At 37.7% G+C, this 13127-nt stretch overlaps 1 protein-coding gene across 3 annotated transcripts in view; it reads left to right on the top strand.

Moving 5' to 3' along the window:
• Positions 1 to 13127, top strand: part of CADM2 (cell adhesion molecule 2) — a 635987-nt gene that overhangs the window by 576098 nt on the left and 46762 nt on the right. For 2 of the 3 annotated variants that reach the window (XM_062610057.1, XM_062610056.1), the window contains one exon: positions 9609 to 9728. The exons of the other annotated variant lie outside the window; for it this stretch is intronic. In XM_062610057.1, the coding sequence (XP_062466041.1) occupies positions 9609 to 9728 (120 nt within the window). The remainder of the gene's footprint in view (positions 1 to 9608; positions 9729 to 13127) is intronic. 3 annotated transcript variants of the gene reach the window in all.

Below are 13127 nucleotides of genomic sequence, written 5' to 3'. Positions count from 1 at the left end.
GTTTACTCCCCAGATATGCCCTTGAAGAAAAAAATTGCTTTTGCCTGAAGAGGGTATATCTTTCAGCTGAAACTACCCATATTAATCCTCATGGCAAGTGAAGAAATAAACAAACCAAGGAGAGGAGGAAGGACAGAAAAAAAGTTTGCCAGGGTAAAACTGTAGGAGTGGGTAAAGTGTTTTATTCTTTAGATATTGCTGCGGGTCATTTCACTTGTGTATTTGTTTTTCCCTCTGTGGTTTCTGTGGTTTGTATTTTCTGCAGGTTTCCTAATCCTTGATTGGTAGGAGGCAGGGAGGAGTTGAAGAGGCTGACATGTTGAAGTGCTAGTTTGCTGTTTGATTGAGGAGAGCTCTGGATGCTTTTCATCATTCACAAGCAGGAAGTGAAATGTCTGCATTGCTTTTTATACCATTTTGGTTAAAATAAATCAGCAGATATGGCCACACATTCTTTATTACTATACTGCAATATTCCATTGGTAAAATGTCCTATGGGATCACTTAGTACAGTAGTTAAAGCACCAAATGCATGCTTGCCTGAGGGGAAGCTCGATAACTTTAATAACATCAAGTTTTGCCTATACTGCATGTGTTCCAACCATGCATAATGCTGTGTTACATAAAGCCAAAGAGCCATGGGTGGAATTCAGCTACACATATACAACTATTTTGAGTGAAAAACAGAGCATAAAAGATTGACAGCTAGAAAGATAGGGCTTGTTTTCTCAGGTAATGTACTATGATGATAAGAATGTGAGAATTAAATGTATTAGTCAAAGACAGTGCAAAGAAGTGCAATAAACTTTGGTTTAGGTTGCAGAGATGCCATTAACTTACCCAAGGTGATTTTCAGTGGGATATAGCTACCCCACTGTGATAAAGCTTTTCAGATTGATGTTGGACCCCTTTGATTTTATTTTGAAATGAAGTAATTTAAAATAAATAATGCTCCGTTATCTCTTTTTACTAACCTTAAAATTACTGCAGTGACTTATGAGTTGCTTAAGCAATTTCAGTGATCTGAGCTGAATTTCTCAGCGAAATAAACATAAAATCTATAATAAAATAGAGATCAGCAATTTGTTTACCTCCCTTTAGTTGCAACACTTATCTTCTTAATAGGGAAGTTTTAGCAAATTCTCCTTGGCCTCTTTCTTCCTCCTAGTGCAGTTCTGTCTGAGTTTTTTGAGTCTTTTTTCACAAAAGGAGTCAAGTGTCATTCTGAGAAAGCTGTCACCATTGTTCAAGGCTGTTGGTGTCTGAATTTGTATTGTACATTAGCTTTTCCTTATAGGTTTTCAGGGGCCAGCTGCCGGTACTTTATTTCATTTAATTTTGAATATTCCTATTTTATGGCTTGGAGAAACAAGGAGATATGGCTTGTCTGTTTACTTAAAAAGAATAAAAATGTTCATCAGAGCCTTGATGTGACTTTTAAGCAGTAACAATGGGCCTAGAACATGTCAATGGTAGAATGCTGCGTTTCTGGGACAAATGGTGCTGGCTTTATTCTTGATGTTTGGTGGCTTTTGTGGCAACATTTTGTCTTGAATGCAGTGAAATTGGCACTTCAAGTATAAGGACAACTGCTTTTTGAAATACAGTTTTTAAGAGGTTTTGTGGTTTTGATGGGTTTAGGTTTTTTAGTAGAGGATTAAAGTGGAACTCAGGAGATCTGTTCTGAGCTTCTCTTTTAGGTTCAGAAGTCTATAAAATATAAGACATTCTGCTTAATTCTTGTGTGCTCATTTCGCCAGCTGTGAAATGGGAATAATACTACCTTCTTTTCCTTACCATTTGGTCTTTATTGTCTAAATGTATTTTTTGTCTTACAGAACCTCAAAGCAGAGATATGTTCTTTACTGCATACATATTTGTTAATGTAGAGTTGTGAACAAAATCAAGACATGTATAGGTGCCTTTTTGTAAGTAGATCTTGGTTTGAGGCTGCAGTCTCAAAAAATGCTCTAAAAACTACCTTTTTTTATTCAAAATGTTTGATTACAAAATTCATTTTCTTACTCTATTGCATGGTCTGCAAATTTTACTTTATTTCTTTCAGGCAAGTTGCATAAGCTTCAGTGATTTGCTCAGTGCAGTATTTGTAACTACTTTAATTGGACAGATGGGCTTTTATACAAGATACAATGACTCCCTTAAAGTAATAGGCTTTACTAATATTACTACTATTAAATGGAAAGGCCTTTTGTTAACTACTAGCAAACCTTAATGGTAACTTTGAGGAAAAAATAGGTCTTACAGTCTGTGTTTGAAGTAATCCAAAGTGCATGTTGTATTCATATAACTCCAAAACATAAAAGTTTAGTATTTCTGTTTAACACTTGTTTTGATTTGTTCTTAAAGGTGCATCTTGTGCTAATAACCATTAGTAAAGTAAAACAGCACCTGAAAACAGGTTCTTCAGTATTATTTACCTACTTAAGAATTTAGATTTGCTTTGTACTAATCTTCAGTATTTTATCATCAGGCTATGTTATTATCTTACCAAATTTATCCTTTTATGCTCTGTGTATTACCAGTTTTAGCACAATTAGAAAGTAAAAAATTAATGCATTATAATGAATATGTTTTCTACAGTACAAATGTTGTAATTCATATAATCTGCCCCACTAAAACTGAACAGCAGTAGGTAAATGTATTGTGAGATACTGCATTATGTCACCTGTTAGTCTACTTCACTGAGAGCAAGAATGGTGAGCTGTTTAAATGGCTAGACTGGTGATAAACAATGACTCTGATGCACAATGAAATGGGAGCGTGTTCCAGCATCTCAGGGCCTTCATTGCAACTTCTCTTTGTGTTTCAAGGGAGATACATCTAGAGTGCTTTTACTGATCACAAATTCAGTGGAGTGCTGTGGGGAGCAAAATGATCCCTAAAGTAAGCACTGAGGGCTTCAAAGGTCAAACTTTATGTTTGAAAGTTGTCAGCCAGTAGTACAATAATTAAATGTTCATGTTAGATGCTTTCCTGTGAAATGCTTGATTCAGATTTCCTGTGGTCCCTATGTGCAACTCCACCAACTGTGTGCATTAATACTCTAGTCTCCAGGTGACAAAGCTGTATTTGTGGCAACATCTATGCTGTGGAGAAAGGTCATGTTTTGCTAGCTGGAAAATTCTGTTGTGCGAAGGGGGGAGGCTCAAGAGGAAGGCTGGGGGCTGCCACCAGTCACCATGTTTTGCTTGTTAGAGTCACCAGGGAAAGTGGCAGAAATGGGTTTTATCTAAATATCCCTCACTGGCTGCCTGCCTGAGCCAGGGCCCCACAGCACTGCGTGAGAGCTGGCCTGAGCCTGGGCAGCCACACCGTGGGAGGCAAGGGCAGCCAGTCCTTGCTCTCAGCTCTCCTTTAACATTCCCTTCCTACTGCATTAAGGCACTTCCTTCCCATTGCTGCTTTCTTGTCACGTTACTGAGAGCCACAGCTCCTTGTTTTCTAATGGCTTACACACCCGAGTAAAGTCTGACCTGACTTTATTGATGGAAAATCAGCCTTTCACGCACCCATAGTCTTTGTTGGTCCTGCTGTTGTGTGGTGCACAAAATAGATGAGATATTCAATAGAGGAGTTGTTTCAAGACAATTGAAGGCAGTCAACTTTTTCTTCATATTTCAATGTCAAATGAGATGCATAATCAGAAATAAGTTGCTACTGCACCCTGTTTTTTCATATTCATCACATTTTTTATTTTGTCATATCCAATTCTGCGGTTAGAGCATGTGTTGTAAAATGTGCCATGATGTGATACCAGGTCCTTATTGTAAAGGATGAACTTTTAAGTGAATTGGGATGACACCATGCTGCCAACGCTAATATTGAAATGGGCTTTGTTCTTTTGAGTTTCAGTCTTAACTTTCTAAGGGTAGAATTTGGGCGAGGGATGTGTGGATACAAATTTTTTGCTTGGCTCTTTGAAAATAGAAGGAAACATTGTCTTTTTTTGTTGTAATTTTTAATACTTCATCCTCCTTCATTTGCTACTGAAACCTATTGCTTTTGAAATAGGAAAAAAAGCACCACGAAACTGTGAAACTTTCTATAGGAAGAGAGAATTCTTATTCTACATGGTTCCTAAATTAGGAAAAAAGTGCAATGAGATCAAAATCCTAGTATCATTTAATACTTGATTTTTTTCCCTCTGCCCTGACTGTGCAGTCAAACTATGTATATTCAAACCTTAATGAACTTTCCAGCATAGAGTCATAGAATAATTAGGGTTGGAAAGAACCTTAAGATCATCTAGTTCCAATCCCCTTGCCATGGGCAGGGACACCTCACACCATGTCCCCCAAGGTTCTGTCCAACCTGGCCATTTTCTAACATGTCATATCATCTACAGGCCCGTTAAATGTCTTAGAATCATGAGACTCTGTGAATTTATTTTCTTTTCTTTCTAAGCTGCCTGGCCATTTTGGCCCAGCTGTGTGTCTTGCATTATGAACTCATCCACCACAAGTCTCTAATGGTTTTAACTGAGGGTCTAGAGCTACATGGAGCTTTCATTAAAAGGGTTTGGATATTTTTTAATGACATCTGATTTGTTAGCAAAAATGTCAAGCACATAGTTGCCATTTCAGAGTTTCATAAATCTGACTCAATTAGTAAAAAGAACCCCTTGACCTCATGTCCGTGAGCCTTAGTCTAAGTGCTAAAGAGCTATTGGCACATGATATTCAAGTCCAATGATCCTTTTGTTCAGTTCCATTTTCTTGGAGCAAGGCTAAATGTGCAGCTCCCTTTGAATTTAAAACCTTGCTAAATTATTTAGTACTACATGCCACAGACTGATTAAATTTTGCACAGAGTAGTGAGATTGTTTCCCAGGTAGGTCATCACTCAGTTCAGTTTACCACTTAAAATTTCTTTCATTCTCAGTCAAAATACAGCAAGGGCCATCCATCATTATCACATTGTCCTTTAATTTTTCTGTCAGCCTTTGTCAAGCTTGAAACAAAAGCCTTTACATTATTATCAACTGCAGCTATTGTTACCCGACTTGTGCTCAGTCATTTCAGAATATCGGTTGTGTTTTTACCAAACAAGTCAAATATTTGCAATAGGTCAGATCTATCTTTCACATAAGCCAGCTAAACCAAACAGAACCATTTCTCATTTCTTTGGAAATGGGGAGTAAAAATGCAAATGCTTAGGGCCAAATCGGCAGTGAGAGTAAATTTTCCAGGCTCCCTGCACTTAAATGGATGAATGTCTTCTGCCTTAGTAAGAAGAATGTGGTGTCAATTCAAGAAAGAAGGAGAGGCGAACAGGAAATTTTGATCAGGCAGGGCTTGTCAGTGTTTTGAAATGATCTTGTACCTACTATTCCGCCACCCATAAACAGGTTACATCTGTGCCTCTGCTAAAGAGCAGCCTCCAGACCTAGCCAAGCATTACATGCTCCTCCTTTATCCACTGTCCGCTCACGATCAGCCATCAGATTACCTGCTGTCTGCCTTCACCTTGCCAGTGCTTGGTGGCATGCTAACAGACAGGAGTGGCCATGAGGAATGCCTTTCTGGAACCTTCTGCCATACTTGTTTCTGCACCCTGAACTGTGACATCACATCTGGTCCTCACTGAAAAGAGAGTTCTTGGCTGAGCGTTTGTATGTCAGCTCAGACCGACCTCCCCGCCCCCGTGCCACTAGAGAGAGTCTAGGAACCCATCTCTTTCATTGAAAATCCAATTCAGGTCTTACCTGTATAACTTGTGGGAACATAGCATGGAAAATATTTGGGATGAAGTGTGACCCCTTTGCTATTTCCAACAACTCTTTTGGAAACAGTTCTCCGTGCATCGTTTGTATTTCAGAGGTTATGAAAGTGATGAAATGAATACCAACCTTAAGAACATTATTGAATTTTTGACTGAATCTTTGTCTGTCAGCAAAAGTTCATTTTTAGGAGTGAGGTTTCAAATTAAAACTTTGACTTACAGGTATCTGAACATGGCTTTTCTACCTTCTTTGGTTCCCCATCTGCAAAATAGAGCTATTTTCTGCTTCACAGGAGGCTAAGGATTAATACCTTAGTATTACTGAAATAGCAGCCTGGTGCATTGATCTGGGTATGGCTACTTGAATTAAAAAGTTCCACTCCACAAGGTCTCTTGCTCATAATGATCTTTGGTATTTAGTGGTGTGAGTGTCATAAACAAAAATTTGTTTTCATATGAATGTGTGCAACTAGGTTCAGAAATTGCAAGGCCAGAAAAGGAATTAAGTTTCACTCCAACACAGGTTTCTCGGGCAGAAGTCTGTAAATCCATTCTTTTAAGATCCTTCTTGAAAGAGAGCTCAAGAGGACAAGTCTACGTAGTCCCTTTTATAGCATGTCTGAGTGGCTGCCAACAGGGAACTCTGGATATTGTAACATATGCCTCACCAGTAGTATAAGATAGGTGTGCTCTGTAGGAAAAATAGTGACCAAGAAGTCCTACAGGACAGCTGTAATTCCCTTTTCTGGCATGCAGATGAAACAGCACACCCTCTTTTTAAAACACATTAATTCATATGTCTTAAGCAGAGCCTATGCTGTTGAGATCAGTTTATAATTGTAGTCTGTCTGATTTTGGGAACTGCCAAACCTGCTTACCTCCTAAACCTACATGAGAGAATGAAGGGCACTGCACATTACTGCTCTTTTTTGGAACATGCATATTCTGCATTCTGCATTCTGTTATGCAAAAGCATTTTCAAGGCAAAGACAAGTAAAGTTTTCATTAGAATCCATAAATATTGGAAGAACTGATGAAGAGTCTGTCAAACTCTGTAGGACTGGAGTGCCCTATACATGTAAGTCTGTTGAATGTGTGGCTTGGTGCTTTTCAGAATGCTGATCTGTGCCTGGATTTGGGCTGTCTGAAACAGGATTTATGGATGGGATATGGTCCAAGACTTGTGAGCTGTTCTTCTTTACTTGTTGCACACTCTAATGTCACAAAAGAAATGCCTGGGCAGATGTGAACCAGGCATTTCCAGAGTCTGGGACAGACATAGATTTCATTGCTTGAGCAGTGCAGTGCTCTTCAGGCTGTTGATTCCTGGTTGCTATCTTGTACTGTAGTCTTTGAGGGCAAGTAATTGTAATGCTGTGAGCAAAGCAGACCAACTGCAGTCATTTGCATGGTGAATTTTACCTTACTCTGCTAAGAAAGAAGCAAAGCCAAAGCTATTGATTGTATTTACGTTTCTTTTGAGAACATACATGTTTCTTTGAGGCTTCTGACTAGCTGCCATTTTGATGTTTGGCATTAGGAGTTTGTGACTTTGACTAGGAAACTAATTTCTGTACAAGTTTAATTTTTTTTCTGGTCATATCAAGAATGGTGATATCTGTCACATCTGTTTTAAAACACTGATGTATCCTAGGTCTTGTTAAGTAGTCTGTTTCCTAGGTAGCCTTTCTTTTAAAATAAGAAATCCTGTTGGAAATACTTCAATCAGAAGAGAAACCAGAAAGCAGTGAACTTGTAAATTCACCAGTGACTCATTGAAGCTATTATGTGGTAAAGTAAGTAGACGGTGTGTTCACAGAATGGAAAGCACTGTCATAAACCATAACTGTACTTGCCAGTTGCAGTTAACTTGCCATTGCATGAAGTAAATGATATATTTAAGAAAGATAATTAATGGAACCATAGGTCACACTCATTAGGTTCTACGTACAAGACTGATTTGTCAAGCTTTCCTAATAAACAAGGCTTTGCTCTCCTCATGAAGTAGGTGGATTTTTTCTGTTTGATTTCATTTGCAGCAGATACCAGGGAAGCAGTTTCCCTTTATGAGAAGCAATTGCATAGATCAGTACATGTGACATGTATCTTTTTGACATGTTAATTTATTTCTAATGCTTGTTATACTCAGTTCTTTTTAATTATTGTGGTACTCGCACTCCAGGTAATGTTACCATTTTTCCTGGTGATTAATGTGGCTACATGGTGGGGTTTTTTTTAAGCCTGTTCCAATTTTTCTATTTTGGGATTATTTTGTACTGAGAAACAGATTAAATATCAGTATACAGCAATTGAAAGAGGGATCTCCTGCCATTTTCTGATGGCTTTGAAAATCCCCCAGGTATAGATTGCACAGAAAATAGTGCGGGCGTTTTTCAAAACCAGAGGAATACAGAAAATTGTAGGTGACTCAGATGTTAACCGACAAGGAGACTTTTAAAGTGGCAAAATAATCTGTCATCCAATATGCAAATAAGGTAAGCATGCTAATTTGAAGCCTTGAGAGTAATGCTCAACTCAAGGACCCTGTGTCTGAAATGTGTTCTGTAGGACCCAACACTGTAAAGCTCATGAGCTACTTCAGCTTCCATTGATTTCAGTCAGAATTGATGGTACTCAGAGACCAATTGCATTTCTTTCCACAGCAAGGGAAGACAGATCGTGGGTCCGATTTTTGCTCTTTTATTGCATTGAATAGCACCCTTCAGAAATATTTTCACTGAAATCAGTGTGGAATGAGTTAGTCATCATCCACTGCTGGGAAACTAGTTCTTTCCTTTTAAACCTACAGTATAAATAATCTGAAAAATGTCAGATACTTTTTATGTCCTTATGGAGGTGCTTTTCCCTAGTTCTCTTTGGGGCTTTTGTTTATTCTTTAAAACCTGCAATCACCTTATAAGCAAAGTGATACTGGTCTTTATGGCTTTTGGCAGTGTAATCAAAACATTTTCAATCTGTACATCTGGTTATGTTCTGCTATGTACTGGAGCATTTTGCAACAGACATTGTTTTTTCTGCAAAGAAGACGCCGCACACCGGAGCTTGTCATACCTGCACTTACCTGATCAAAAGCTGAAAGGGCTTTTATGGTGCTGGTATCAGGGCTGTGCATTCCTTCTGACTCATTTGCAGGGAGGGGTTAAGAGTGGTATTATTGGCGTTTCTGGTTTTTAGTTCTAAACTGGTTTAGAGAAATACTGATGTGTGTATTATGAATAAATTTTAAGCGTGAAGGATGACTGAAAGATGATTGTGCCTGCTACTTAGGGTAAAGATTTTGAAATATACTCTGCTCTGGATCTTAGCAGAAAACTGTGTCTTAAACAAATGTGTGGGAAGAAGAAAAGCAATCCGGAAAAAGCAGCTCTTATAGTTAGTAGCATTTTCTCCCCTTTTTCCTTCCATTGAGTCTGTCTGAAAGTGGGTGTTTTAACATACAGCCATTTCTCGTTAACATGTGTGTGTTTATTTTAGCATGATGGTGTTGTGTTTTATTCATCTCCCACTCTGACACAGCATGTTTCATCCGTATATGGTTTCTAGTGTATGAGACATTTAAAATGGCTCAGTGAAGAAATGGATTCTTGTCACTTAAAACAGTCACTCTCCAGATCTGTGGAAACTCGGTCATTTTAACAGTGTTTTAAATTCTTTATGCTCAAAAAATTGAGAGTGATATAATGTCAAGAATTTAAGGTACTCTGTTGTACCTGTATTAATTTGTGTTAATCATGTTTTAATTTAGTCATTTTCGACATACTTGTATTTACAAATTAAACCACTGTTATGGTTCTCTTTTGTTTGCATGATATGATTTTATTTTATATTTTTTTTCCACTCACCAGATGTTTTCAACACTTTGCTTCCCACTACTGTCATCCCCTCCCTTACCACTGCAACAGTCACAACCACTGTAGCCTTAACAACCAGCACAACCACATCGGCAACAGCCATCAGCACCAGAGGTACAGTATGTTTCTTTGTTATGGCCTGAAAAACACATTATAAATAGGAAATCAGAGGTTTAATTTTTAAAAAGGATAGAAATTGCTAAAGAGAAGGTTCAAGCACTTTAGTTCAGTATGTCTATTTAGTAGAATAATCCACAGGATGGTACATGGTTAAAAAAGATTTCATATGACCTTGAATAATTTCATTGCTCTAGCAGCATGTATGTGAACTTTGACAGGATCCTTAAATTATTTGTATACATTTGCATTTAATTTTTTTAAGGTTAGTAAATTAACTTTAATGTGAAATGCAAGCAAGCTATTTTTAAATAAACATGACCTTTTAAGACTGGTTATTTTGGGTGCTAATGTTTAAAACAAGTTAGGTGTCTTGGCACTGGAATTACTGTTGATGTAATTTTGCTTGATGACAAAGAGGCATCACATTACAGCATCCTTATTGGTCTTTTGTAATTTAAGGTATTCCTAATTTAGGTGTGTCTTTATTTCACCAGAACTAGAGTAAATGAGCTGAAATTTCTCACTCCCTCTCCCTGCCCCCTATCCTGTCAGGATTTTGTCAGCTTTTCAGATGTTTCTAGTGATACTTAGCCTTGTTACGAGCAAAATGTAAAGCTTAATTTTACTGTTGTATTCAGTGACTGATCAGATAACTGTTAAATGGCAAATATGTGTGTGTACTGTGTAGCTAGTCATCTCACATGGTGAATGAAATGGGAGAAGGTTCCTATGGGGTCTGTTGAAGTCTTTCATTTTGTAAGGTTGAAGGAAATAATATTCCCTTGCCATACTGCGTTCACATGATGGAGTATAATTATCCCAGGAAAGTTAAGGCAGAACTATGAAATGTTTTCTTTCTGGAAGCATTGTTACAAGTCAGATGCAGCTATGTGCCGCACTTGTAAAAATAAGCTGAGCTAAATGAAATTTCATTCTATAAAGTTTGTGATAGCATCAGATTACCCAAATTCTTCCTCCACTGGGCATTGGTATTTTAATACTGTGGCTTTCATATAATAATGTGTCATCAAACCTGAAGTTACATTTTTAAGCTTTAATATTACTTACAGTGTGAAAAAAAATATCATTTTTTTAGTGAGAAAGAGAGAGTGTTACAGTAGTCCTTTCCCTCCAGAAAAAAAAAGGTAGACCGTGGAAAACAACACGGTGCTTACAGGTCTGAGTAGCTGCAAGAGGACCATTTCCTTAAAACAAACAGAATGACAGGAATGATCATGTCTTTATAAGAGTGTTATGAGTCAAGCCAGCAGAAGCTTCCCAGCTTTCTGAGGGCTCCGATATTGGAAGGACAAGGTGCTTGGAGTGCCATATTGGTATTTGCTCTCCTTAATGAATTGTTTTCCTCTTCTTGGTATGTGGCTGTAACTAAACTGTGTGGTTGTTATGATTGTATACTTAGTATATTAATGTTATTAAGGCATTGTGTTACCTCTGAAGTGTGGTTTAGGACCTTATCTTCCTTTACTCTGAGTGTTCATTTTCATCATTTGTGTGCCTGGCAGCAAGACAAGGATCTGGAAAACCCTCTTCTAATCTTCAGCTTTTACATGTATGAGAATGAAATCTAATGCTATACCAACAAAGAGTTGTGGCTTTAAGAGAAAACAAAAGGAAATCTCGGTGAAGATCTTCAGTCACTAGAACGTGAGCACTCACTTTTCCCTGAAAAAGAAGTGAATGCAGCAAAATGGCTGAGAAGATGAAGCCACTTCAACCTCAAGGGCTGGTAGATGTGGTCTTTTGAGCAGATAATTTAAGAGATTCAGCTGTGTGGGAAGACTGTTTCTTGAAAAGTTTGTATTGAAAGGAAATTGCAGTCTATCCCAATACAGAGGAAAAGTAGGACACATGTTATAGACTAATGAAGCTGTCTAACAATCTAAGAAGTCAAAACCCACAAAAACTTGAAAACAAGAGAAGATTACTATAAGCATAAGTCATAGGGTATACCAGTGTGGAAGAAACAGGAAACCAGGCATAAAAGCAGAAACAACTAGATGCAACTAGCAAGGTGTGAGAAATTTAACAAAACAAAAGGGTTTAGAAATACATTAGATGTAACAAAATAAAGAAATGTAGTGATCCTATTTGTGAATGATAAGGAAAAGGGTGAAAGTAATTGGTGTTTTATCCAGCAATGGATGACAACTGGAGTGCTGTTTTCTAATAGAAGTGCCATACCGAAAGATGAGCTCAAATAGAGACAGATCAAAGAACAAGGACAGGGAATTTAAAGATCTGCTCTGTGAGGAAGCTGAAGGCACCAGTTCATTTTGTTTTGCTTTCAAAAGACAAAAGTCAGTACGACTCTGATGAAGATTTATTTTCCAAGCTCAGTGGGGAGAATGAAACCAACTGAATTAGTGGCAAAGTTATTCAGTGAGGAAACTTTCTAAATTCAGGGAAGGCAGTGTTGCAGTGTAACTATTAAAGTTCAAAGTTTTCCTTCATCCTTGCTTTCTTTAAATATGCTTGATTCCCATAACAGAGGAAAATGGACAAGATGCTTTCCTTAGGTATCTTCCTCTTCTTTCTTGGACTCATAAATAAATAATGTTCAAAAACTTCCAGTGAATGTTGTGAAAGCAGTCCTGAAATACTAGACCGAACCTTATCTAGATTGTCAGAGCACCTACATACTAGAGGTATAAATGGCATGAAACCTATTTTGGATAGGATTATATTTTCAGTAGTACCTGTTTCAACTCAGCAGAAAGTACCACATCAACAAGTTTTCCTTTGACACTTCTGCTTCTTATTCCATATGAACTAGTATATAAGGACATAAAGTTGAGAAGATATTCATAGTCTAGAGGAGGACCATGAAGACTGTCAGAAGACTGGAGCACCTCTCCTATGAAGACAGACTGAGAGGGTTGGGGTTGTTCAGCCTGGAGAAGAGAAGACTCTAGGAAGAGCTTATTGCAGCTTTCCAGTACCTAAAGGGGGGTACAAGAAAGCTGGAGAGGGACTTTTCGCAAAAGCATGTGGTGACAGGACAAGGGGAATGGTTTTAAACTGAGAGAGGGAAGGTTTAGTTTAGATATTAGGAAGAAGGTGTCCCTGCCTATGACAGGGGGATTGGAACTAGATGATCTCTGAGATCTATATTATATTTTCAACCTTCAAAACATTTTTTGTTATTGTTATTGGAAGCAGCATTTCTCTTTATCTTACTTAATTGGATTTTGTTTGACTGTAAAGAAACAGAAGTTTGCCCCAGATCATAGGGTATTTCATACTATTTAATACTGTCTTTGAACTGGATTTCCAATAATTGATATAACACTCTTGCTGGATGATGTCACTAATTCTATTATAAAATTATGACTTGATACTTACAAAAAACTACAAGTAAATTTTACAAGACAT

This window comes from Pezoporus occidentalis, unplaced genomic scaffold (assembly GCF_034315485.1).
Source record: "Pezoporus occidentalis ecotype Australia unplaced genomic scaffold, CSIRO_AGI_Poc_V1 ctg143, whole genome shotgun sequence".
In the NCBI taxonomy this organism is placed as follows: domain Eukaryota; kingdom Metazoa; phylum Chordata; class Aves; order Psittaciformes; family Psittacidae; genus Pezoporus; species Pezoporus occidentalis.
Note: the sequence above shows the minus strand (reverse complement) of the source record. Positions and strands in the feature narration are given on the sequence as shown.